The 26,223-nt window shown below is 35.7% G+C and overlaps 1 protein-coding gene across 7 annotated transcripts in view; it reads right to left on the minus strand.

The window, feature by feature from the left end:
• Positions 1–26,223, minus strand: part of CBLB (Cbl proto-oncogene B) — a 215,759-nt gene that overhangs the window by 40,120 nt on the left and 149,416 nt on the right. For all 7 annotated transcript variants that reach the window (XM_032852101.1, XM_032852100.1, XM_032852099.1 and 4 more), the window contains 3 exons: positions 19,390–19,575; positions 16,876–17,241; positions 7,745–7,839 (listed from right to left, as the gene is read on the minus strand). In XM_032852101.1, coding sequence (XP_032707992.1) covers positions 7,745–7,839; positions 16,876–17,241; positions 19,390–19,575 — 647 coding nt within the window. The remainder of the gene's footprint in view (positions 1–7,744; positions 7,840–16,875; positions 17,242–19,389; positions 19,576–26,223) is intronic.

A 26,223-nucleotide genomic window follows, 5' to 3' on the forward strand; every position in this document is an offset into this window, starting at 1 on the left:
TGTGTTTTGTATATATTCACCTACACCTGTCACCTATTTCTGTCCTGAACTGCAAAATGCTTAAGGGTCAACAAAGGCCTGGCATGGTATGTAACCAGGGGAGCACTCACAGCTTTTAGACAAAAATGAGTGCTTATCGGAGAAACAGATGACCAAGCCGTTAAGGGGAAAAGAATGATCATTTTTATGATTCTTTCATAATCTAGAAAAGGATTTTGATATATTATTTATATATTATTTTATATATTGTTTTCTACATGGAAGAATGTTTATTTAATCATATCTGAAGGCAAGGTTTTAAAAAATAACTTTTCTTAAAACTGACTCTTCAGAACCTGCTGTATACATCAGTCCATATTTCTTGTATTAATTATCACAAGCCTAACAGGGAAAATACTTAACTCCCAGAAATCATAGCTTTGGTAAGTGGTGACACTAAATAAAGCTCTATTTGAAATGATGGCATGTATGCCACAAAATAGTAACTTCCCCAGTATATCAGAGTGAGTTTTATAATACATACTGATTTTGAGGTTTCTTTCAGGACATCAAGAAGAGTTGGTGTGGCATACTATCACGTTTAACAAACCTTTCCTGTAAGCTTTAATTATAAGCATTTCATGGACTTAAATATAAATTGGAGAAACAAATTTTAAGTTGTATTTTTAAGTTAACTTATTCAGAACCAATGTCTACCTTTAAAATTTTTAGGGGATCTGCTTTAGAAATCAAAAAGATACTGAGGAAACACATACCTTCTTGAGAATCTACTTTTCCAGTATATGTTGTACATGAAAGACTTCATGATATTTAAAGTGGTATCATTCGTAATCACCAAAAACTAGAAACAACCCGAATGTCCCTCAGTGGAGGTGGATAACCAAGCTACAGTATGTCTTACAATGGAATACTTAGTCTGGAGCAAGACAAGGAAGAAACTACTCATACACTTGATAACACGGATGAATCTCAAATGCATTACACTAAGTAGAAGGCAGCCAGACTCAAAGGACTAGGTACCACATGATTCCATTTACATGACCTTCTAGAAGAGGCAAAACTGTATGGACATAAATCAGATGGGTAATTTCCACGGGTTTGGGATGAAGGGAACTGACAAAAGGCACAAGGGGACTTTTTGGAGTGATGGAACTGTCCTGTATCTTGATTGTGGCGGTGATTAGGTGGCCACTCATTAGAACTCACAAAGCTGCATTTTGCTGTACATAAATTACGCTTTAACCAGGGAAAATTTTCATTTTAAAATTAAAAATTCATTTGACTCACTTTAAATATTAGTGATAAGCATCTTTCACAAATATGCTGAATATTCTTAGTGGCCTTCAAATAACCTATTGAATTCTACATGAGATGACAGAAAAATCTTAACAGAAACTAAGAAATGCCTGAATGTTGTGGAATATGCAAAGAGGCCCTCACTTAATATGAAAATGAAATCTCATTCTAGCCCCACATGTTTTCTATCAACAGATTGATATGTTCATGGAGAAATGGAGAATATATGCTAGATTATGCCGCTGTGAGACCAAAAAGAGACAGTATAAGGAGTATATTTTACATTGTATATTTAAATAGCATCCAATTTTCTTTTGTTTGAGATGGAGAGAGGGAGAAAGAGAGTGTGTGAGCAGGGGAAGGAACAGAGGGAGAGGGACAGAGTCTCACGCAGGCCACACGCTCAGCACAGAATCCAATGTGTGCGCTCGATCTCAGGACCCCAAGATCATGACCTGAGCTGAAATCAAGTCAGACACTCAACCAACTGAGCCACCCAGGCAGCCCTAATGGCTCACATTTCTACGGCTACCTAATTTTTTATGATCATAAATGAGTTCTTTTTGTAAATTATAAGTAACAGGTTTGTCAGACCACTAGGGCTAGTGTTATATCAGTTCTCATCATAGTTTTTAATCAGAGAAAATTAAAGATTAGTGGAATTAGTGGCATTCCCTCTATCCAGATTATAGCCATCCACCAAATATTGCTTTCCACAAAAGATGAGAAGGGACTGCCATTCTGTGTGAATTTAGAAATTATAATATTATAATAAAAAGGAGAAAAATAATATTCATATATCTTTTATACACTTTCCACACATTATTGCTTTTCTGTTGAGACTGGTTTAAAATAATAGACTTGCAACCCTCAACTGTTTTTTCATCAATCTTTCAACAAGTAGGTTGTAGAGATTCACCAGAAAACCTACATTAGGATGGTTAAACTGCTTTGCAGGAGATTTGAACACTTCTTCTTGCATAATCTCATTGATTTACAAATTAAGTCTGAGTTTCAAATATTAAGTCATATCAGCAAGTCCAAATCAAATGCACAAGCATTCTGCACAACACAACAAGAGAAGGATGCCGCAGCAATCCTAGTGGACACATTGAAAAGAAGGACCCTCTCCACCGTCCCTATGCATCATGTCAATTGTTATTTATAGGAGACTGTCGTCTTCAGGAATAGTGCACCTTTCCATTTATTCAAGGTAAAACAAACAAACAAAAAGTGCAGTATCTTGGCAAGCCTTAAAAAGATTTTAAGGTACTAGAGGAAAGTTGGTTCTGAAACTAATAAAAGAGCAATCATATTCAATTCACTTGCTATGATTAAGAAAATAGAATAGCTCTTAATTACAGCTTTACTTTCCATTAAGAAGTTTTCTACCACAGTTTCTTATATTTAAATCAATAATACTGATTTCTTATCACTAAGAAGGGATTCATGTAAAACTGAGGTACATATTGTCTATACAGATCCTCAAGGGAACAACAACAGAACATGTTTTCCTGCTCTTTTGATGCTAAGCACACATAATAAGCCTGGTATGCACCATCTACAAAATGAAAAATTCCAATCCAGCTCATTCTCTTTAAGTGTTTTTAAATGACGATGAGGTATTTGTATTAATCTCTTCCGTGGCTTAGTACTTTTTCCTTTTCTATGTCATCCACTTTCTAGTTAAAAACAAAGCAAAACAAAACAAACCTCTCCCTCTACCATGAATTCACCAGATCATTTCATTCACATAGAATGAAATATAGCTTTATAGTTTTACACTTCGACTTGTACACAGACCATTCTGGCGACAGTCTAAAGACAACCACAGTCATATGCGCGTTCACATGCACAAATACTGATGTTTGGAAGCGTGATCTCTCTGGGAGCAGTCGAGGCGACATTCACAAATCTACATTTCTAGTTTATTTTCCCTTGCAATTTGGCATATAAATGGAGATTTTTTATAATAACCTATAATGCTTACTAAAATTTTACTCTACAGCAGTGTTCTAAACATATTTTCTCCAATTAACATTTCAGGGGTAACTGGTATAGTCTACTTCAAACTAATACTTTAATAGTTATCAATCTATCAAACTAAATTTGAGCATTGGTATGTAGTAATAAGTTTATTGGCTTTCGACAGCACCTACTGAAATATTCACCTGAACATAATACAAGTTTTAAGCATAGATGGTACGTTTAATTGTTCCCTCAAAACTTCTACTTTCGTGTGTGTGTGTGTGTGTGTGTGTGTGTGTGTGTAATACGCATCCCAAACTCAGCAGATCCCTAAGTCTCAATTTTACACCTCTGTCCTGTTCCCACATCTGCTCTTCACCAGTTTCCCTCTTTGGAAAATGGCACTGATTTACTCTGTTTCTTTAGCCAAAAACCTATGTAGGGTTTGTCACTGACTATCATACCTCACAGATATCCAGGTTATTAACAGGTACCATTGGATCAAAATATGCCCCAAAGCTGACCCAGTAACTCCATCACCGTGACTCCAAAGCCCTGACCATCTCTGACGGGTCTACCATATCAGATAACAACAGTAGTCTCCATTGGTCTCCCTGCTTTCATTTCTGTTGTCCTAAAGACAATTGTCCACAGAGCAACCAGGGAAATTCTTTAAAAATGCAAGTTAGTATCATGTCATAATGCCAATCAAAACTTTCTGAAAACCAAACCAAAATTCTCATCTCGGCTTTAAAGGCAGTGTACTATTTAACCCTGGAATACCTTATTCAACTCTAGTCAAATTATTTCAAGACAAAGATAGTTTAGTAAAAATTTACACTACAAAGTAAAAATAACCCACATAGGATTTTTTTCACTCTCCCCTAGAAAATAATAAGTACCCATGCTTTAAGCTTTTTAGAACTTTACACTTATAGCTAAATATCAATGATGTTAAATAGAAACCATTTAGAAAAACTATTTAAGAAAAAAAATAAATCTATGTACACTAGTACAGTTTCAGCTTGCTTCAGCTTGCAACAACATTTTTTAAAAAAATAAATTCTATATTCTTCTAGGTCTCAAGATAAGTTATACAATAAAAGTCACATAACTGCAACATACAGTTTCATAAGTAAGTAACGCTATCAGACAGTAGCCTCTTACATCAAGTAAATGGGAATCATGGTAACATCAAATAATTTAACAATTATGCTTTAGTAAATATTTATAACAACACAATGTACATTTAAAAAGGTAAATGCTAGCTGTGACTTTATTGAATTCAACACTGGGATTTTCAGCATTTGTGAGAACTATAAATCTGCGTTAGGTAATAATTTGTGATTTTGCTTTGGGCTGATTTTGAAACACGCAGAAAGAGTCTAACATGGAATTAGGCACTTGAACATCCAACATCCCGATTTCATTCCTATTTGCGGAGACCTCTGTTCTATGCCCCTGTAGTGCTAAGGGTCCATACTCATTGGACTCTGGTTATATACTCTAATGAGGCCCAAGTAGACCAAACATAAAAAACAAAACCAAAGAAAACTAGAGCAGTAATCCAACTCATACTGGCTTCAGCAAAGAGATGCAAACAGCCATCTACAAATGCACACTTAAATTGCCAAATGTTTCACATATAATTAACATTATAGATGAGCACTCCTTAAAAAACATATTGCACAGAATCTAAAAAGTTGAAGCTCAAAAGTTGATTTTGGAGATCATTTAAGATAAACAATCCCTTCATTTATCAGATGGAGAAAGTGAAGGCTTGAGAAGTTACCTTGTTCAAAGATAGACAAATACTTAATATGCTGGAGTCACGTCTGATTATTTTAATGTTCACTTCAGAATTCCATGCTGGTTTTATAATAATACAGCCCATAAATGATTAAGACAAGTGCTTATTAAAATGTTAAGTAACAAAGAAGGGCATGACATGATCTCTACAATATAATGTAAATCATGTAAAAAAATCTGAAAAAAGGTCAAAATGTTAAAACTCTGGACATTGATATTTTGAGTATGCAGATGCTTGTATTTACATATTTGTTAATTTTCTTTTTTCCTACAGTTTCCATATTTTATACAATGAAGAACTGCTACCTATATAGTCAGAATAAAAAACTGAAGAGATAAATGTAACATTAAAAGTCAACACTTGTTAAAAAGAAAAAGTCAACACTTGTATTGTTAATTATGGTTAATTTGCAGCATGCAAAAATCAAAAACTAATTTGCTGTTAAACCTACATTGTTAAAATATTTCTCTGGGTAAGCAACTAACTGCACTCTTTCTGAGGGAAAAATCAAGAATAAATGGGGACAACATATATTCACATGTACTTACAAACTGAGGGACTAGAAAAACATTAATGAAATACATTATGCTATGAATTTATTCTTAACTTATAGGAGAAACAGGTATCTAATATCAGATATATAAGAAGGAAACTACAACTTCTGTTTCTCATTCCACTCGATGGTATGAATTTAGTAAACAGAATATACAAATTTAATTTCTAATTGGCAAATTTTTATTTACTTCATTTTCTGAATTATCAGAGTTAACTGAACTTAGATGTTTTATTACATATGTGTATCTATCTACCTATCATCTATCTATATCCAGAGTTCATGTGAGGCTAGGATATCATAAGTTCTTACTGATTTAGAGCCTACTATACAGAATATGTACATTTGCTTCCAACTTTTATGTCAGCTGCATTATCTGGCAGTTCCCAAAGAAGTTACCACTGGAGAATACTCCAATTAGCTTAGTTTCCCACTGTTTCCTGTCCCCTGAATGATGTCACATTTCACACTCTTGCTTTTCTTGTCCACTCCCTTTTTGAACTGTGTCTATTCTCTATGACTCAGGAAATTTCCATCCTCTCTATGAAACATCCTTGGACTTGGAAAGTCTGTAGCAATCTTTCCTCCAAGCATAAGTAAAAACTAACAAGTTAGAAATACAATTTAGTGCGTAATGTTCTCTGGGGATTTCATGTATGTTCATTTTATTTTCTAAAGTCGAGTGTAAATTTCTTGGGGGCCGGGATTTAGCTTATCCTTCCTTTTTTATTCCTATGTATAGGGGAGGTCAGTGACCAGCAGAGGAAGGACTGAAGATGCTCTAAGACTTTCAGTTAGAAGTGAGATCTTAACCAGATAATCAACGAAGCAACCAGGTACCCTTGGTGTATTTAATACACAGCAAAAAGAGTAAGGTGTTATGGAAAAATCAGAAAATTTAAGAAAAAGTTTTTTGCCTTTAAAACCTTATAATCTTTTTTAATATGGAAAAACACTTTAAAATTAGAAGACAGTGAAGCAGAGTTCATAGTTAAATGTGTAGGACATAAACTGTAGGAAGAGAAATGAGAATTAGTCTTAACACTTACTATCATTGCTAATGAAGATGTTATACAAGTTTTCATAAAGAAATACAGCCTGAGACACGGACCTTTAGAATAAAGATTCTGAAAGGTAGTGCATAGGAGGAAACAGCTTGAAAAACTCACCAAACCAGGAAAAAAAAAAAAAAAATCAAGACAAGATTGGAGGGCAAGCATTAGGAATTATTTTAGGAAAAATATTTTAGTTGGGTAAAATCCCATGGATCTTACTGCTAGGAGAAGAACAGAGAATTAACTTAAAAGGAAAGAAAAAACAATGCCGGGTTTTAAGTAGGAAAGTAACCTGGGGAAAGCAGAATTTAAATTCATTCAGCTGTGTAAACAAAATATATTACAGAAAAGGCAGGTAGCCTAATGTAACATGAAGAAAAGGAAAATGGGAACCAGAAGACTTGGTTTTATCCTGGTTTAACTTGGGTAGATCTATCACTTAACTGTTCATTGTGTCTCATGTCCCCATTTTTCAAATGAGATAACCTGGATTAACTTATTTTTCAGTTAACTCCATTTTAAAAATCTGTTAATACGAATTCTAAGATGATGACGTATCATCATGTGTAAGATTCATCCTTTAAGTTGTCCAGCTAGGAGGCAACGGGAAAGATGAGCAGATTATAAAAAAACTTTCAAAGAACAATCAATGGGACTTGGTGGCTGAATGGGTTTGGGAATTGGGAAAACTGACAGACTCAAAGACTATTTTCTGATATCACACTGGATAGTTGGGATAAATGTGACACCCCTCAGGGAGAGAGATAAACTGGAGGGGAAAGCTCATTGTGCTACTCTGTTCTCTTCTCGGATACAAAGAAGACAAGTTTTCTCTCCCCGAGCTCCTTGCTTGAAGTTTAGGTAAGTATCCTAGATGCTGTGCTTCCCAGCAAAGAACCAGGAAGGATCTTGATTGCTGGTATATTAGTTTATAAATCTGACTGGATCATTTTTACTGATGTGTTTTTATTCACCTTGCACTTTCTGTACTGAGTACCTCACATCCACTATTACCATCACTTAATGCACGGACAAGAGATGTCCAAATTCAACAGAACTCACTTGATGCTAGGGAGGAGAGTGGCTGCGGGAGGAGGAGGAGAAAGCCGGGGAGGAACATCATATTCTTCACTTCCCAGGTGACCATTGGAAAAGACCTGAAAGGAAATCAAAGGGCTGGTTTAAAATTTAACTTCTGGAGGACCTAAAAACAGTAGCAGCTCTTAGGAAAACTGTAATTTTGAAAAGCAAGGGTAATGTCAGTTTATTTAAACAAGCGAAATATCATATAATTTACCTAGGTGTCAGTAGCACCATAGCGATCATTCACCATTACCCAAAGGAGTACAACGTTATACATAAAAAATACAATACAACATGATACTTGAATACACTGAGAAGGGATATGTACGATAATTTCTATAAATCTGAAACAGGTAGCTAGATACACAGACAGTAACATTTCCCAAATACCAATCAGTTTTTATGGAAAAGTTACCATTCTCTATAGGATTCCGTGAAGAGAAAATGGTGCTGGTGCAATTCTTTCAAATAAAAGTGTTCTAAATTATATCTCTCTGGGGTTAACAGAACATTTTTAAACTTCTTGATAAGACAGTACATGAGTACTATCAGAAATGCCTTTCATCTTCCAAGGCTGAAGCTTCAACACTATGGGCAACGAGAGACCTGTTCTGGCTTTCAAAGTGCATGCAATTTTAAATGAAATTTTCCATGTGAACAGCACAAACTAAAACTGTTACCTTGCTTATAAGGTACTTAATTACTCAGGGTAAGAAATTCCGATTTCTAGGTTTCTCAGTTACACTACAGAGACTGAACAATTGCTTGTTACTAATGCAACAACTTGAAATTAAAGTGATTTAAAAAAAGAGAGAATAACATTGTATATTCATACACATATGGAAAAGGTGAAGTGTATTTTAAAATCTTCAAGTAATCGTTAAAGTTTTATCATGAGGCTCTTACTTAAATTCTTATTAATTCATAATTAAAAGGTAGGCTAATGAGGGGGCAAAAGGCTGTACTATGACCTGAAAAGCCCGATAGCCCCATCAATGACCTACCAATTTCTTTTCCTCCACTGGTATTTCTAAAATGGTATCAAAGCTTTTAGAATGCAAAATGAAAGTCCATGCCCTTCTCTATCTGTTTAAAATAAGAAACATAGTTTAAAGAACACATTTGAACTATATCAATGATTGCTTTTCAGAGTTATACAATCTCAATTTTAAAGCATTGAGGTGTCACTCTAAAAACTAGGACCTATGCTGGAGTTCCATTCTCTCCTTTGCCTGTTTCCCTCATTAGAGGTGATATTAGAGTTACATGGTGACAAAACAGATCCCAACACCACTTCGTTCTGAACGCCCTGCTCCCACCTGCACACATTCCAGCAGACTTAGAATCATTTTAGCTGCCACAACCTGAGTGAGTGCAATAAATTACAGGTTGAGCTAAAAATAAATATTTTATGTTCTCTGGGAATCTGAAAAGCCCGTTTATAAATAGGAGAAAAAAAACTGTTCCTCAAAAGTGCAGATTGATAGCACTGATTGAGAGTTTACACTGAACTTCACGGATTCAGGCCTCTTCCCCCCCCCCCCCCCCCCCCCCCCCCCCGCCGTTAGGAGAGGCAAGGGAGTTGGGGGTGGGGAGTAGGGATGGGCAGAGGAAGAAGGAGAATCTTCAGATCTCAAGCAGGTTCCACCCTTGGTGTGAAGCCCCACAAGCGGTTCGATGTAACAATCCTGGGATCATGACCGGAGCCGAAATCAAGAGTCAGACCCTTAACCAACTGAGCTACCAGGTGCCCCAGATTCAGGTCTTCTTCTTCTTTAATTCTTTAACTAAGGAGACATCTTTTTTCTTCTGCCTTCCCAGCTGACTGTCCCCAAACTACCACAATTTCATTGAAAATGCCACCAATGTAAATATTCTGATCCTATTACTCTTCTGCCAAAAAGCAGTAACAACAACAAAAACCTTTAAAACCTCTTTCCTGTCTAACAAATGAAAGACAACTGAGTGTAGAATTCAGGACACTATATTATTGGTTTCAGTCTGCACTGCTGTAATTTCATCTACCCTGACTATAGTTTCTCTACGTCGTATCCATCCCAAATGGACTTCCTTCGCTATACCCATTCTCCCTTCCTTCATGCCATACTTCCCTGTCATGTCTACAGAAACACCCTCCAATCTTTTCATGTCTATAAGCCAGTGACCTTCTTGCACACAGCTTTCTTTATTCCTTCTTTTACACTGCATCTCAATTAGATTTGCTTTTCTTCTTGAGGAGCCCGTATTGTTCTTTATGAATGCTTCTCCTATGCCTTATCTTTCAGTGAACTAATCATACACCCATCTCATTCTCACTAGACTTTTGCTTTATTCATTTCATATTTCCCCTGGTGTCTTGAACATTCTAAGTACTCATAGAGCTAAAAGAGGTTGAAGAAATAAAAAGACATTAGGGGAAGCTTAGACTTATGGAAGAAGTTAATCAGAGTTATCAAGTAACTTATTATAAATTTTAGGTTATCCTAGATTAATATGTTTTTACATGCCTCAAGATAGCATCAGTGCGAATCTTGAAGTTTGAAATGCCTTCTTCTGATTCAAATATTGTCTAAAAATTAAGCTTAAAGTATTTGGGACCCTTGAGATACACGGAAAAATGCATGCTTTTGTGATAATCTTAGGACAATTAAGACAAAATTTTTTATTTGTACAAAACCCCAAATGCAATCCCTTTTCTGTATCCCAGTATGGGGAGGCACACAAACACTACCCAAAAATATCACTACAATTTGTCCTTCTACAACGTCAGATTGGAAATGACACCAGTGTACATTGGGAACTTATTTCTTGATAGTCCTTCAGATTTATAGATAAGCTTAAGGTCATTCATATAAATATGTGCCTCTCCACCAAAAAGCAAAAGCCACAATCTCAGAAAGGGGAATCTTTCTATGTATTTATCTAGCAGCATCTTCTAAAGATTATTGTACACAGGGTCATTTTAGAATAATGTCATTTGAAGTAACATCATAAGTCAGAGATAGTTTTTATCATATTAGAAACAGCAGTATTCTTAAACTTTCAAGAGGAACAAATAAAGATACTTTAACATAATGTTAATATCTGGATACAAGCAGATAAATTTCAAGTGTCCAATGATATTTTAAAACATATTTAACGCAAATATTTTTACCTCCGCTATTTTTTAATTTTAATTTTATTTTTTTAAAAGATTGTATTTATTTATTTGACAGAGAGAGATCACAAGTAGGCAGAGAGGCAGGTAGAGAGAGAGGGGGAAGCAGGCTCCCTGCTGAGCATAGAGCCAGATGAGGGGCTTGATCCCAGGACCCTGAGATCATGACCTGAGCAGAAGGCAGAGGCTTAACCCACTGAGCCACCCAGGCACCCCTTACCTCAGCTAATTTAAACAAACAAACAAACAAACCACCACCAATGATAAATATCTAGCCAACAAAATAAAAATTTAAGGAGCAGGTTTCTAATGTGGCTAGAATCCGAGAATTTCAGAGAAAGAAAACAGTACTACAGGAAAGAAATTTCTTACCAATCAAACAAGATAAATAAACCTAATAACTCTTGGCTTGAAGATTCATGTTAAAAGGAAAGTATTACCTTAGCTAATTTGAGGATGCCAGGCGGGAGGGAGGAGAGAAAGGGAGTCAATGAAAGTCACAGAAAATTCTTGCACTTCATTTTAATGATGAGCTGAATGGCTCTTTCCCTCACAGCTCTCTACAAGTAGCAAATGGTGTAATTAGAATTTAATTTATTCTTGCTTCCCTTACCATTTATCTAGCGAAGATGCAAACAGAAAGAGCAGATGCCTCTAATGGATGATGGGAAGCGGCACAGTGACAGAGGACACAAGATGAAGGAAAGTGAGTGGTCTCTCCATTTATGGGTGTTCACTTTATGAAGTCTCCTGCCGGTATATCGAATTCTAATCTAAGCATGTCGTGCTTACTCAAGTTTTCTTATCTTGAAAATGGGAAGCTAATAGTTCATTTGAAGTATTCCCTCTAATGAAAACAAGTCTAAATGAGACTTGTTTCTATTTCACACAAGCGTGTGTTTGCTTACCATTGGAGAGACTGACCGTTATGTGAAGATACCTCAACTTCCAAACATCTAGATCCCCTTCCCCTTTATTCCCTTGATAAAATGTTTTAAGAACTGCACGCCAGGTATGGAGGGTGAGGATACATTGTAACCTTTAGCATTCTCATGAAAAAGAGGAGGAAATGACTCCTATTTCAAATGAGAAAATTACAGGCTACCTTCGGCTGAAGGCCAGTGCTGGAAAAATACATTAAAACACACACACACACACACACACACACACACACACACACACCTGTTTTTCCTCCTTGCATATCATGGATGTCCTCTTCCTCCAAGCCCTTTCCCTGACCTGCCCTCGCCTGCCCCAACCCCAGCACATACGCATTCTCTTGCTTCTACCATCAGCTTAAATACTGCACTAACTCAGCAACCAAGTGCTTACTATGTACTTAATAGGAATTATGATAAATAAAAAGAGAGGAAGGAGAGAAAGAGATGATGATTTGGGTTTCAAATTTGTTTAAAAAAAAAAAAAGACAAATATTTTGAATGAAAATGTCAACTATTACAACTTCTACTGCTCCTTCATGTCTACCTGTGACTTTTGGTTTTATTCCAGACCTGAGGAATAGAAGAATTTAGGCATTTGGAAGGTAACTATTCTCCTAGATAAGGTACTATTAGTCTTCCATTTTATAAAGTAAGAAAAATAAGATAGACAAACCAAGAAACACTATTAACTCTGGTTCCCAGAGGTACCAGGTGGTTCTCCAGAGGGGAGATGTGTGTGTGTGTTTGGGGGGACAGGGATTAAGTAGTGCACTTGTGATGAGGAGTGCTGGGTGATGTATGCAAGTGCTGAACAACTTCTACACCTGAAATTAATATAACACTGTATATTAATAATACTGGAATTTAAAATAAGGAAATATTTTTTATGTCCTAAATCAATCTTCCTGTTCATTTAAAAAAAGGTAAGAAAAATAAGTTGAGTCGGGGCAAAGATGTACTTTGTTACTTGCCTCCACAAAGTAAATTCTAGAGTAGGAAGTAAGACTCAGTTCTGACAGACCCATAACCAGTAAGGAGATTGAAGCAGTCATCAAAAATCTCCCAACAAACAAGAGCCCAGGGCCAGATGGCTTCCCAGGGGAATTCTACCAAACATTTAAAGAAGAATTAATTCCTATTCTCCTGAAACTGATCCAAAAAATAGAAATGGAAGGAAAACTTCCAAACTCATTTTATGAGGCCAGCATTACCTTGATCCCCAAACCAGACAAGGATCCCATCAAAAAAGAGAATTACAGACCAATATCCTCGATGAACAGATGTGAAAATTCTCACCAAAATACTAGCCAATAGGATTCAACAGTACATTAAAAGGATTATTCACCACGACCAAGTGGGATTTATTCCAGGGCTGCAAGGTTGGTTCAACATCCGCAAATCAATGTGATACAACACATTAATAAAAGAAAGAACAAGAACCATATGATACTCTCAATAGATGCTGAAAAAGCATTTGACAAAGTACCGCATCCTTTCCTGATCAAAACTCTTCAAAGTATAAGGATAGAGGGTACATCCCTCAATATCATCAAAGCCATCTACGAAAAACCCACTGCAAATATCATTCTCAATGGAGAAACACTGAGAGCTTTTCTGCTAAGGTCAGGAACACGGCAGGGATGTCCATTATCACCACTGCTATTCAACATAGTACTAGAAGTCCTAGCTTCAGCAGACAATAAAAAGAAATTAAAGGCATCCAAATAGGCAAAGAAGAAGTCAAACTATCACTCTTTGCAAATGATATGATATTATATGTGGAAAACCCAAAAGACTCCACTCCAAATCTGTAGAACTTATAGAGGAATTCAATAAAGTGTCAGGATATAAAATCAATGCACAAAAATCAGTTGCATTTCTTTACACCAACATCAAGACATAAGAAATAAATTAAGGAGTCAATCCCATTTACAAGACTCAGTTCTGATTCCAGAACCTGGTTCATCTGTGTTGATAATATGGTTAGCTCTGTTAAAATTCAGCTACTAGGTTTGCCTTATCCTTGTCAGTTTATAAAAACTTTTTGTTAAATTTGAAAGGGAACAGAACACTGGGATTCCAGTTATCCTAGACACCAGGAGGGTCTTGCATCTAGAAAGCACTTAACGAATGTGAAATTTAACCAGTTTGGATGGAGGAACTATAAAGATATAAGGTGAGAAGCAAACTCCAAGGCAGGATCACAGAAATTGAGAACCCCAAGATCCCAGATGGACTCAGTCTTCTGTCAGATGTTAGCTGAAGCCAGCCTCTTAGGTTTCCCAACAGAGAAATGGGAAGAGGAGTTAGGCTTTTTCTACTGTATGTAAATTATGATGTACCTTGTGGTCTACTGAAGTTCCTTCATAAAGAAAATAAAAGAGAAAAAGAGGAGACATCTCTTTTACACTCTTTATTACATTAACTATATGTAGATCCTTCTTTATAATCCACCATAGAAGTTGAACAACTAGACTGAAATCATAAATCTTAGACATCTAATTTTGGTTAAAACTTTATGTCTGATTATAACATGAAATTTACTTTGAGAATATAAACACTGCATTATTAATATACACAACACATGAGATTAAACCTTAAAGAATCTTAATGAGGATATTTAGCCAGAACTAAACAAGATTAAAATTCAGCTTTCACTAAGAGATATTGAGCAATTTACTCAATGTTCTCTGGGACATTAATATGTATCAATGATTAGGACATGAACATTCACATAGAAAACATTTAAAGGAATCTTCAAAACTGAAGTCACTATTAATATTTCATACCTCCAGTTAACATAATAAAATTTCATACCTATAGCCTACGAAATTATAACACCAATTTAAAAAATGGTAACCTTCCATACAAAAATTAACAGCCAGGATGTTCTAGGGCTTAAAAGGGCAGGTTTATATTAGTGCCAAAACTGTATAACATATTATGTAAAAGAATCTGGAAATAAGATGTCTTCAATGAATTGGCTAAAATAATTCCATAAGTATTTCCAAAATCCATTAAAAATCCATCCAAAATCCATTACAAAATAAATTGTAGTATGTAGCGAAATGTAACCAATCAATTCATGGCAGAGCTCATTCCAACACTCATCTCAAGACAAGTATGATCAGGTATGAATGAAAAATAATAAAGGCTAGGGGCACCTGGGTGGCTCAGTGGGTTAAGCCTTTGCCTTCGGCTAGGGTCATGGTCTCAGGGTCCTGGATCAAGACCCGCACTGGGCTCTCTGCTCGGCGGGGAGCCTGCTTCCCTTTCTCTCTCTCTCTCTGCCTGCCTCTCTGTGATCTACTTGTGATCTCTGTCTGTCAAATAAATAAATAAAATCTTAAAAAAAAAATAATAGAGGCTAAAGGAAAAAAAGAAAAAAAAAGAAAAAAACCCAGAAAAGAAAAAAACCCAGCAGATCCTTCCGATACAGGCTCTAGGTTGTAGAAATATACAATCGAAGATGATAAGCACTCCATTTTCAGAAAACATTATAAAAATGCTTTTGTAAGTACTTTTTCTTCCATTTACATGTTTAGATGACCTTGGGAGAAACCTTTACAGATCTTTATATTTAAAATAGATGATATATTTAAAATGCTGAATGAAGGGGGGCGCCTGGGTGGCTCAGTGGGTTAAAGCCTCTGCCTTCGGCTCAGGTCATGATCCCAGGGTCCTGGGATCGAGCCCCGCATCGGGCTCTCTGCTCAGCGGGGAGCCTGCTTCCTCCTCTCTCTCTCTCTGCCTGCCTCTCTGCCTACTTGTGATCTCTCTCTCTGTCAAATAAATAAATAAAATCTTTAAAAAAAAATGCTGCATGAAGGTACTGAGGTGAGTCATGGCAACGAGTCATGGCAAACTCCCACTGCTCCTCCCCTTTGTTTTGAATGCCACACTAGATATTTTGACTCTTCATATCCTACCCTCGAATCTCAGAAGTTAAATATTATTATACAAAGTTTTCATTATCACTTAACCTTGACACAAGAGCACATGTGCACACATATGCACAGGCACACATACACAGACACAGACACACAGACACACAGAAGTTGAATACATGTCATAATTCACATTTCTTTTTTTCTTGAATATATGCTGAACTCATCACATGCAAACCATTACTTTGAAGGAATTGAATACTCTTCTAAAATAACAATTAAAGATCAATAGAAAGGCATAACTTTAATATTACAGTCTTCAAAAGAAGCAAAGCCTCCTTCCGCAGAGGGAAGAAGACAACCATCTGATCTCAGAGCCAAAAATATCATGGAAGCAAATACTAGAAAATATTAGAGTACAACTTGCCAAGGGCCTACCAAGAATTCTAAACTCAGTGATTTTTGCTGCTGCCTCTTTGGTTTGCTGCAAGCTAAAATTCTTTCCTCGATCTATAAATGATAGTGGTGATATCTTTCAAGTCAGAGCTCAACACACGTGCCGTCTCTTTCAGTTTTATGGAGAAAGAGTTTGCTCTGTAAGAGGGACATGGAAATGGTGTCTTTATGTCTGGGAGAAGTTCATTTTACCTGGATGCACGAGGTGACTGTCCTTGGCCACAATTCCAGTGACCGATTTATGATATGCTATAGTCAACTTTTTTTTTCAGATTAGATAGGATCAGGTGAGTTAAAAAAAAAAAAAAAAAAGAAACAGTGCTGATTCTCCCACCAACAAGTTATTAATAAGAAAAAGTTTTGGCAGATGAAATAAGGGAAGGTGAAATAAATCTCCCACAAACTGTCTAGTGTTTTCGCATTAAAACTAAATAATTACTTAGAACCGTCTTCCTGACTTCTTTTAAGTTTTAATGAGCTTCTGATTATTTATAACTTGGAGATAATTAAAGGTCTTCAGGGAAGTGCCACACCAGGCAAAAAAATAGATAAATAAATAAACAACAACAACCAAAAAACAAACCACTCCCAACCCTTTATACTACTTTACTACCTCCTATCAGTAGAGTTTGAGAAGACTGTTTAGCTTCTGCTTTGCTTATTTCTTACCTTGGCTCCTTCTAAAGGCAAATCATGGCGTCTATGTTTCCGCATAAGCACGGGGTCAGAGCCCATTCTACTGTGCCTTCCATTTACATTTGAACTTGCTGTGATTCCGGGCTTTGGAGAGCCATCCCCTAAGAGTCGACATCCCACTGACTGATTAGTTGCAAACACATCCCGGGGGCACCAGGCTTCAAGAGGCATTGGCTGGTCTCGGGAAGGCACACTTTCCACATGATGGAAGTGACGACTCAGTCTATTGTCAGGTGGGATTGGGGGAGGTCTCTCAGGTGGAGGAGGAGGAGGATCTCTTAAGGGAGGAGGTGGTGCCGGGAGTGGTTTATCTTGTTTTCTCACCATGCAAGGAGAAGACTGAAGATATACAATAGAAAAATAAATAAATTAGAAGTTGTACCACACACTGAAAAGTGATTTCCAGACTAGTCTATTATCATTTTTGTTTTCTAAGCCATAACAGAATTTTAGCAGATTCCTGTGTCACCTTTTAATGTTTCTTTTTATCAATTTATTACATTTTTCAAAATTAGTGAAAAGCTTATATATCTCAGAATTTTTTGTAGAAAATGAATACATAAACTTAACATAAAATGTTAAGGACTATACTAAACATAAAATGTTAAACTAAACATAAATGAATGAAAATGAATACATAAACTAAACATAAAGCGTTAAGGACTGTAAAGACTCTACAGGAAAAAGTAGCAGAGTATCAAAATTATGTGATGATTTTGACTCACTGAAAAGAATATCTTTCTTTTTTTTTTTTTAAAGATTTTATTTATTTATTTGACAGACAGAGATCACAAGCAGGCAGAGAGAGGGGGGAAGCAGGCTCCCTGCTGAGCAGAGAGACCGATGTGGGGCTTGATCCCAGGACTCTGGGATCATGACCTGAGCCAAAGGCAGAGGCTTTAACCCACTGAGCCACCCAGGCGCCCCTGAAAATAATATTTAATTGTTAATTTATTTGCACCTTTACACAATTAAGGAAAGAGAAAGAAAACTATCAAAGCAGCTGTTGTTTTGCTTTTGAAAGAGCAGCTTGATTTGTAATATTTCCGAAAGAATGAAAGTGTTGGTTCTGCCATTTTCATATTTGCTACTGCAACATAAAGCAACTGCTAAGGGGCAAATCTGCTTTGATCCTATTTTACCAGTTATTACCAGAAGAGTGGAAAATCACAAATAATAGAGCAGCATTATTTGTAGAACTTATCTGAATTTTTATGGATCCTTAAAATGAAAAAAATCAGTCTAAATCCCATCTGGAACAATGAAGGTACATGTACCTGAACTAAGTCTATGTGACTTTTATGGTTTTGTTTTTAGATACACGGTTCATCTGATGAATGATTTTGTGCTTTTATGGGTAGAAAATACTATAGAAAAAAGGAATGTGCTGTATGTTTACATAATTCTAACTAAATACCATCCTACAAAGTCTTAATCTAATCTTACAACCAAGTTAACTGTAATCAAGATCAACTACTACTAAAATATTGTGCTTCTGATTCATTTTAGACTCTAAAGCATATTAGCAAATGGAATTAACTTTTTAAGTCTTATATTTAATAAAGCAAAATAAGCTCTTATCAAATTTGGGGAAAAAAGTCCTCATAAAACTAAAACAAACTAATATGAGGGAGAGGAGATGCAACATGGGGGGTTAAGGGGGTAGGAGAAGAGTAAATGAAACAAGATGGGATTGGGAGGGAGACAAACCATAAGTGACTCTTAATCTCACAAAACAAACTGAGGGTTGATGGCGGGGAGGGGGGTTGGGGGGGTGTTATGGACATTGGGGAGGGTATGTGCTATGGTGAGTGCTGTGAAATGTGTAAACAAGGCGATTCACAGACCTGTACCCCTGGGGATAAAAATATATTATATGTTTAAAAAAATAAAATTTATTAAAAAAAAAAAACTAAAACAAACTATAGGCTTAGATTTACAGTTAGAATTCTGTCTTTGAAATTAAAGAGTAAAGTAATTACTTTGCAAATATTGTAATTCTTTGTAATTAATTCCTTTGGGTATAAAAAGTACTATAAAAATAGCTCCCTCTTCTGAGTCACCTTGAGATATGGCTACTTTATCACATCGTAAGCCCTTATGCAAATATACCCCCATTACATTTTTTCTTGTCATGACATGGTGAAAATGAGTGTAAAATATCATTCGATAAGGGGATGCAATTTGTCTTAATACTCATAATGACTTTTTAAATCCATTTTACAGAATAACCATGTTTACTCTTCTACGCATTTTTGCAAATCAAGTAGATATTATAGACATATGTACTCTCTGAATAATTATGTAACTTTTACAGTAATAAAGCAAAAATATGGTAGTAGGCTTACCATAAACAAAATGAGAAACACATCAAAGTTCTTCATAAACAATTAAGAGCACAAGAATTCGAGGAATAGAATTCAAAGGAACCTGAGCAATCAATTAGTGTCACTTAAATTACCTGTGTTTCTAATAAAATCTGTTTACCTTTGGTGAACCAGTTGGGCTGCCACAGGGAGACCGAACTATGCCTTTCTGGATTAGATCCAGGCGAGGAGGCACTGGTGGCAGGCTTAGATGAGGGATCTGGAGAGGATCTGGATGTGGCTTTCTTCTCTGTGCAAGGGGAGAGGATCCTGGCGATGTGACTGGGGAATTTTGCCTGTCAGTGCACTAGAACAGAGAAGGAGAAAGATGACGTTGATTTGATGTGTAAAGTGTATGCCTTTCAGTTCTTAAGGAAGACATTTGGTTTGAGAAGGTGTCTGCCATTGAACATCTGTTAAACTCAGTTTACTCTGATTAATAGACGGAAAGCGCTCACACTGTCCCTCAAGGGCAGTATTATGTAAAGAGTAAATGTGTAAATTTCTCTTACATACTGCAGACAAGGCCTAGGAAAAAAGAAGAGTAAAACCATCGTTTAAAAACAATGAAATGGAAACATTTCCTACAAAAAACCATCCACATTTTATGAGGAAGCCAGAAATACACAATGCAGTAATGCACATTGCTCTTGGTTTCTGTACTATAGAATTTTCTTAAATCTTTGATGTATAGTATATTCTAGAACTTAGAAGTCATTTTGCTCCATACAAAGTATCCACTGCATGGCCCACTTTCCTACCAACCAATTAAATCAGGCAGGATCTAAAAAATAAAAATGTGTATGTAAAATAAAAACAGCCCAATTGTTTTTTCCCCAGGACTTCACATGGAAAAGAAATCCTCAAGTGAAATGCTTTTCTTTGTTACTAAAGGTTTTCTCCTTTGTCTTCTACATAAAATGGCTTCGAAAAGCCAGTAAGTAACAAATACTTTGATTTGTACATATGTAACCTTCTTTTATTTTGGAATTTTTCTTTTAATGTGACACAACTTGATTGTGATTTCATACAAAAACCATACCAATTAATCAAATAGCCTTACCAAAGTAAACAATATTCTGCTATGAAATATCAGGCAGTTTCCTTTTCAAGGCTAAGTTACTAGCTCTTTGGAGATCTAGGTTTTACTTTTATACCTACTATGCTTTGAAAGTCATCTGTTTCCTAATGCTAGTATTTTTAGAGTGTTAGGCTTGTTGTTAACCATTTTTCTCCTAACATTACTCACCTTTTTAAGAGCAGCCAATGTCAACAACTGATGATTTAATTTGAACTGTAGCAACAGTGACAAAGATTTGGCCATTCTGTCTTTATCTGAGAGGGGATGATAGATTTGTGTTCATAGCACACTTAGCTACACTGTGTAAAGTTTTTTCTAATTAACTAAAATTGGGGTTTGTTTGGTGTTTTTCTCAAGATTAGACTAGGGCTATGGGGCTTTGGAGGGAAGACGAAAGTGAAGTAATATATTAACCACATTATATCAAGGGACACACCACCAATAAGATTCATCATTGTTGATACTGACCTTGATTACATGGCTAAGGTACTATTTGTCAAGGTTTCTTCCCTGTCAAGTTACTCCTTTTTTCTTCTCCCATCCATTCTATACCCCCTGCAAGGAATTCAGACCACACTTGAGGAGTGGGGAGTTATGGTCCCTACTGTAAAGGCTTTTTTTAAACAGATTTGTTTATCTATTGGGAGGGGACAAGGCACAGGGAGAGAAACTTCAAACCGACTCCCTGCTGAGCAGAGAGGTCAATGTAGGGCTCCATCTCAGGACCCATGAGATCACGACCTGAGCCGAAACCAAGAGACAGATGCTTAACAGACTGAGCCACGAGGCACCCTGAGGCTTCTTAAAAATAAATTTGAGTGGCTACACAAAATCATCTAGACTGTACCTCAGATATGCCTGAATGTTGTCATGACATTGCTAAACTGCCAATTCTTTGTTTCTCTCAAGGGTGCCAACTAATAAAATAGGTCAACAAATTTACCCATTATTTCACATGACAATTTTAAGAACCTTTTCTTCTCTTTAGTACTTCCACGATTCTTTTTTATATTTCTCACCCTGTGATGAGGCAAAAACAAACAAATAAACCAAAAAACCAAACTCAATTGTTATTAAATTAGAAGAGAAAAAGTAGAAACTCTGTAGTCATAACAAACTGATTTTAACATAGCCAGTGATTCTTAATAAAATAACGATTCTACCCAAAAAGTGATGGAGCCTCACATGGCCAGGAATCTGAACCTTCTGGAATAAAAATGATCATACACATAAGAGAAAGAAATCCTGATATAAACTATGTGCGTCACAGTATCACACACACAGATCAACAAAGATCAACAAAGCATTTTTAACACTCTGTGTGTGTGTGTGCAAGTGAATATATAGCACTTTATCCATTCAGTTGTTAGCAGAGAAAGTTTTCAGGGCTAGGTGCACACAAAGCAGACTGCTGAATAAAACCTCTGCCCCTCTGAGCACTTTTCTTCCACAACTCTCTTCCTGCTTCCTTCATTACCTGAAAAAGAGAATTCTGACATAGCCGACAGCCCACCAACACTATTAGACCTTGACTTTTGCTTTAACTATTACTATTTAAAGTCACCAAATTCCCAATATGTTTAAATAAAGAGTTGGATTTGATGTGAAATGAATGAGCTGTTAGTTATTTATTGAAAGGGTATACTGAAAATCCTCAGGAGAGACATCCAAACCCATGTGCGTGGTGCAGCAATAACCTTGAACTTCTAGATACCTCCCAAAAAGCACACTCAACAGCTTCGTGAATATAACTAGAAGCAGACCTTGCTTCAGCACAATTCATACTGTAGTCTCAAGGTGATTATATAGCATCCTCCAGAAAAACTAATTCATTTTGAAGCATTACAATATCTGTAAGTTGACTTAGAAGGATTTTATGGAAGATGTATTTGTAAGTGAAGAAAAAAAGAACATTTCATCATTATTGATTATGTGGACTAAATTTACCATAATGTATTTATTTTCCTGAGTTCTCCTGAATTATAGTAAAATCCCCATGTAAGAGTAGATAATATACAATGCCTTTTAGATTAATAATGCATTATTATTTGCTGAACCTTTCGCTCTATGAACAATTCTGTAATTAAGAGTACTGTGGAGTGCCTAGATGACTCAGTTGTTAAGTTTCGCTTTCAGCTCAGGTCATGATCCCAGCATCCTGGGATGGAGCCCTGCATCTAGCTCTCTGCTCAGCGGGAAGCCTGCTTCTCCCTCTCCCATTCCCACTGTTTGTGTTCCCTCTCTCGCTGTGTTTCTCTCTGTCAAATAAATAAAATCTTAAAAAAAAAAAAGAGTACTGAAACTCTGCATTAACTTTTATTGCTGGCAAAATTCAATGCTAACTATGAACATCTGTAAACATTCTTAGTAGGCAGTTTTAGTAGATGGTTACGTAAATGGCCACTTTTAATTTATTTGGATAATCACCATTTTCCTTCCTATTTGATAGTCTAAGGAGAAAAGACACCAAACACAATGCTTCACACCCCAGTTCATAATTAAATTCTTCGATGAGACATTAAAAATTCATGACATCAAAACTTATCAACTCAATGAGAATGGAAAGTTGGCCCTTTTTTTCCCCTTCTGAAAATAAAGAGAAGCAAATAGATTGATTTAATGTAGATCTAAAATTATTTCTCCTTTAAACTATACCCTGTCAGTATATAATATTGGAATATTTAATGGTCTTTTAAAGGACTGTGATTCCACAGTATCAGAATTTTCCCTTGTAGGTAGGAAGGACGAATGACTCTAAGGCTGAGGTGTGACACAGGCATGCAGCCAGTCACCTTCAGTCGGCCGATTTGTATTCTTTTCCAGATAGATTCTACAGTCAGACACTTCCGTCAGCTCTTCCTCCTGTGTCTTCTCCCACAGGTCTAATCCCCATCCCAAGATCATTTGGGCCATTTACTGTTCTCTACTTCTGATGTGTGATAAAGGGAGTTGTGGGGGAAAACAGCAACAACAAACAACAAGCCTGGAACTTATTCTCTAGCTTGGGTTTCAATTCTAAGACTGAACTGTGCTAACTCACACACCTCTTACTGATGTGTCCACAGTCCTCACAATCACTACCATCTCCATTCTGTATAGAAATACAGATTTAGCGCATGTACATAGAACTCCTTGAGTGGAAGAGTAGGAAAACGTTTATTTAATTCTGAATAGTAACAGTGAGGTATTTTCGTGGCTAGGGATACACTTGATTGGAATATGTGAATTTCAATTGTGGCTAACTGTCAAACTGAAGTCCTAAAGCCAACTGATTATAAAAAACAATGACCATAAAATTAAACACATGTAATCTGACTTCCTCCATGTATATTTTCCATATGTAATATTTGAATCGCAGCTAGAACTTTAAAATGCCATGCAGTCTTACACAAATCACCCCCATGTTAATATCCACCTGTGGATTTCAAAAAGGTTAATCCATTTCATGGAGGCCTTATGGGCTAATAAAATTAAATGAAATATGAAATAAAAGCTGCTACAAAACATTTGATTTTTATTTGGATGATATAATTAGGAGTGTTGACTCTTTTGATATAGAACTGATAAAATACCATCTATTACATCTCCAAAGTTCCAGTCAAAGTTTGCTCAACTTCACTGCCAAAAGACAATTCTATTAGAGATATCCATAAACAAAAGGTTCCCACCCTTATTTCTTATTTTGTCCTAGACAATTCCTCTCACTCTCAAGGCCTAAACAAATACCTAAACAAATAATTAGACTAAAGTCTTACAATGCATTCAAAAGTCAAAAATGTCACTTGGATTATTTGCTGTTATGAATTCTGATCATTAACACAAGCTTCTAGAATTTAACAAGCATTTTTATTTTTTTCATCTTGATCTGGAAAGCATCTTAAATATAGAAATAAATAATAAGAGCAGAAGTAGTAAAGAGGAGGTTAACAGGTTGAGGGGTATGGGTGTTGTCAAACTGTTCATAATAAATAAGTTGTATTGATTTTGGAGTTCATCTCCTTTGTCTTCACAACTACATTTTTACCATTCCACTTTTTCCCCTCTCATTTTAAAGAACATGATTCACTACATAAAATTTGGAATTATAGGAAAATATAAAGTGGTTTTGAGGACATGTACACATAGCCAATGGTGATCTTTCTTAATCACACATACACATTTTTAATGTACACTATTTTGGCTAACAGTATTATAGCAAAAGAATTCTAACTGCCATTAAACATTCTTCATGAATATAATTTTAAAGGATGAATTATATGGATATGCCAACATTTACATAATTATTTCCTGCCATGAACACTTGGGTTATTCTCAATTTTTTTCCATTATAAAGTGATAATATGAAGTCTTTGGTCATACACATTTTAATTTTTTGTTGAGACTTTGACTTTATTTAATTAAAAAATACTCTATTTGACTATAGTTGACATGCATTTTAATTTTTAAGGGCAGAATCACAGAATGTTTTGAGCATAGGATAATAGGCTCATAACTAAACTAGGTAAAAGTTTATGAATATGCATAAGATCCTTTGCTGTCCAGATGTTAAAAACAATTTATTCTTCTACCAGTTATGTGTGATGGTTACCACTGCACAAACCTCAAAAGCATAAAGTATTTTTAGTTTTGAATTTGTTCACTTCAATAGTTGACTGGCATTTCAGTGGCATATGTTGATGTTTCACTTTGAACTGCTTTAATAGTTAGAAATAATGCAATCTTTTTTTTTTTTTCCCCTGTGCATTTCTTCTTTAGCTTACTGGCTTTGTATGTTCTTTGTCTTGTTATCTATATTATTTTAGGTACCTCTCATTGGAATGAGCTCTTTATTTATTAGGACAGTGAACCTCGATTAATGTTACAATTGTTGTAAATGCTCTTTCCCCAGTTTAATTTATATTCTTCATTATCTTATTGTAGAGACTTTACCTCTGTTCTTCTGGTTTTAATCTCCTAATGAATAAATAAAATCTAATTAGTGTAATAGGAAGGCACAGTAATCAAGGGATACTTTAAAAGATCTTGTCCATTCTGCCACTTCCTTAAATGGAGTCCTTCTTTGGTCACTCCATCTTTATCTGCCTATTCTATTAAGTTAGGATAAAGAAATGGAAAGCTATGGAAAAATTAGTTAAGAATAGGAAGAGGGTATGGACATGGAATTAACTGTAGAGAATTTATTGCACCATATAAAACAACCATTTCACATAAATGCAACTACAAGAGTTGGGAAGATGGAACCATACTTTCACATTACAGAATGTTTGATTTTTATAATTCCATTCCTTTATCTTGATCTTGGGTAATTCTCACTTTTTTCTACTATTACACTTGCTTTCAGAACTTTAGAATAAATTATCTTTTTTCATTTCAGCTCCTTTCAAAATGCAAAAGCCGAGTACCTTAACTCCTGCCTGTATTACCAGCATACCAGCATATTCATCTAACAATTTCTCCTAAGTTCTTAAATACCGGTAGTGATGAGTATGTCTTTAACAAATTGGAATCCTGGTGCTCTAGAAATTTAAAGACCAAATCTGATTCTTTTATGTCTATATACTTACCAATTCTTCCTAGCCCTTTGCTTCCTGAAATGAATAAATACTATTCTTTATTTCTCTGACAAACTTTACAGGATTCTTTAGCACTCAGAATAAGGATGCTAATGACCACCATAATGAATAGGGAAATCCAAATTTGCAATTTTAACAGAAAATCCTGAGAGAAAAGGCCCAAGAAGTAAAGTAGTCAAAAGCCCATCTCAGCACGCTCAGCAATTACCAATAATAATCGGGGATTCATTCTATTTTAGTCACTCTTCATTTTATCCATACCTTTTTAAAAAGCAACTTTATAAAACCTTTAATAAGATCC

The sequence above is a fragment of the Lontra canadensis genome, unplaced genomic scaffold (assembly GCF_010015895.1).
Source record: "Lontra canadensis isolate GAN:19392208 unplaced genomic scaffold, GSC_riverotter_1.0 scaffold6, whole genome shotgun sequence".
NCBI lineage: Eukaryota > Metazoa > Chordata > Mammalia > Carnivora > Mustelidae > Lontra > Lontra canadensis.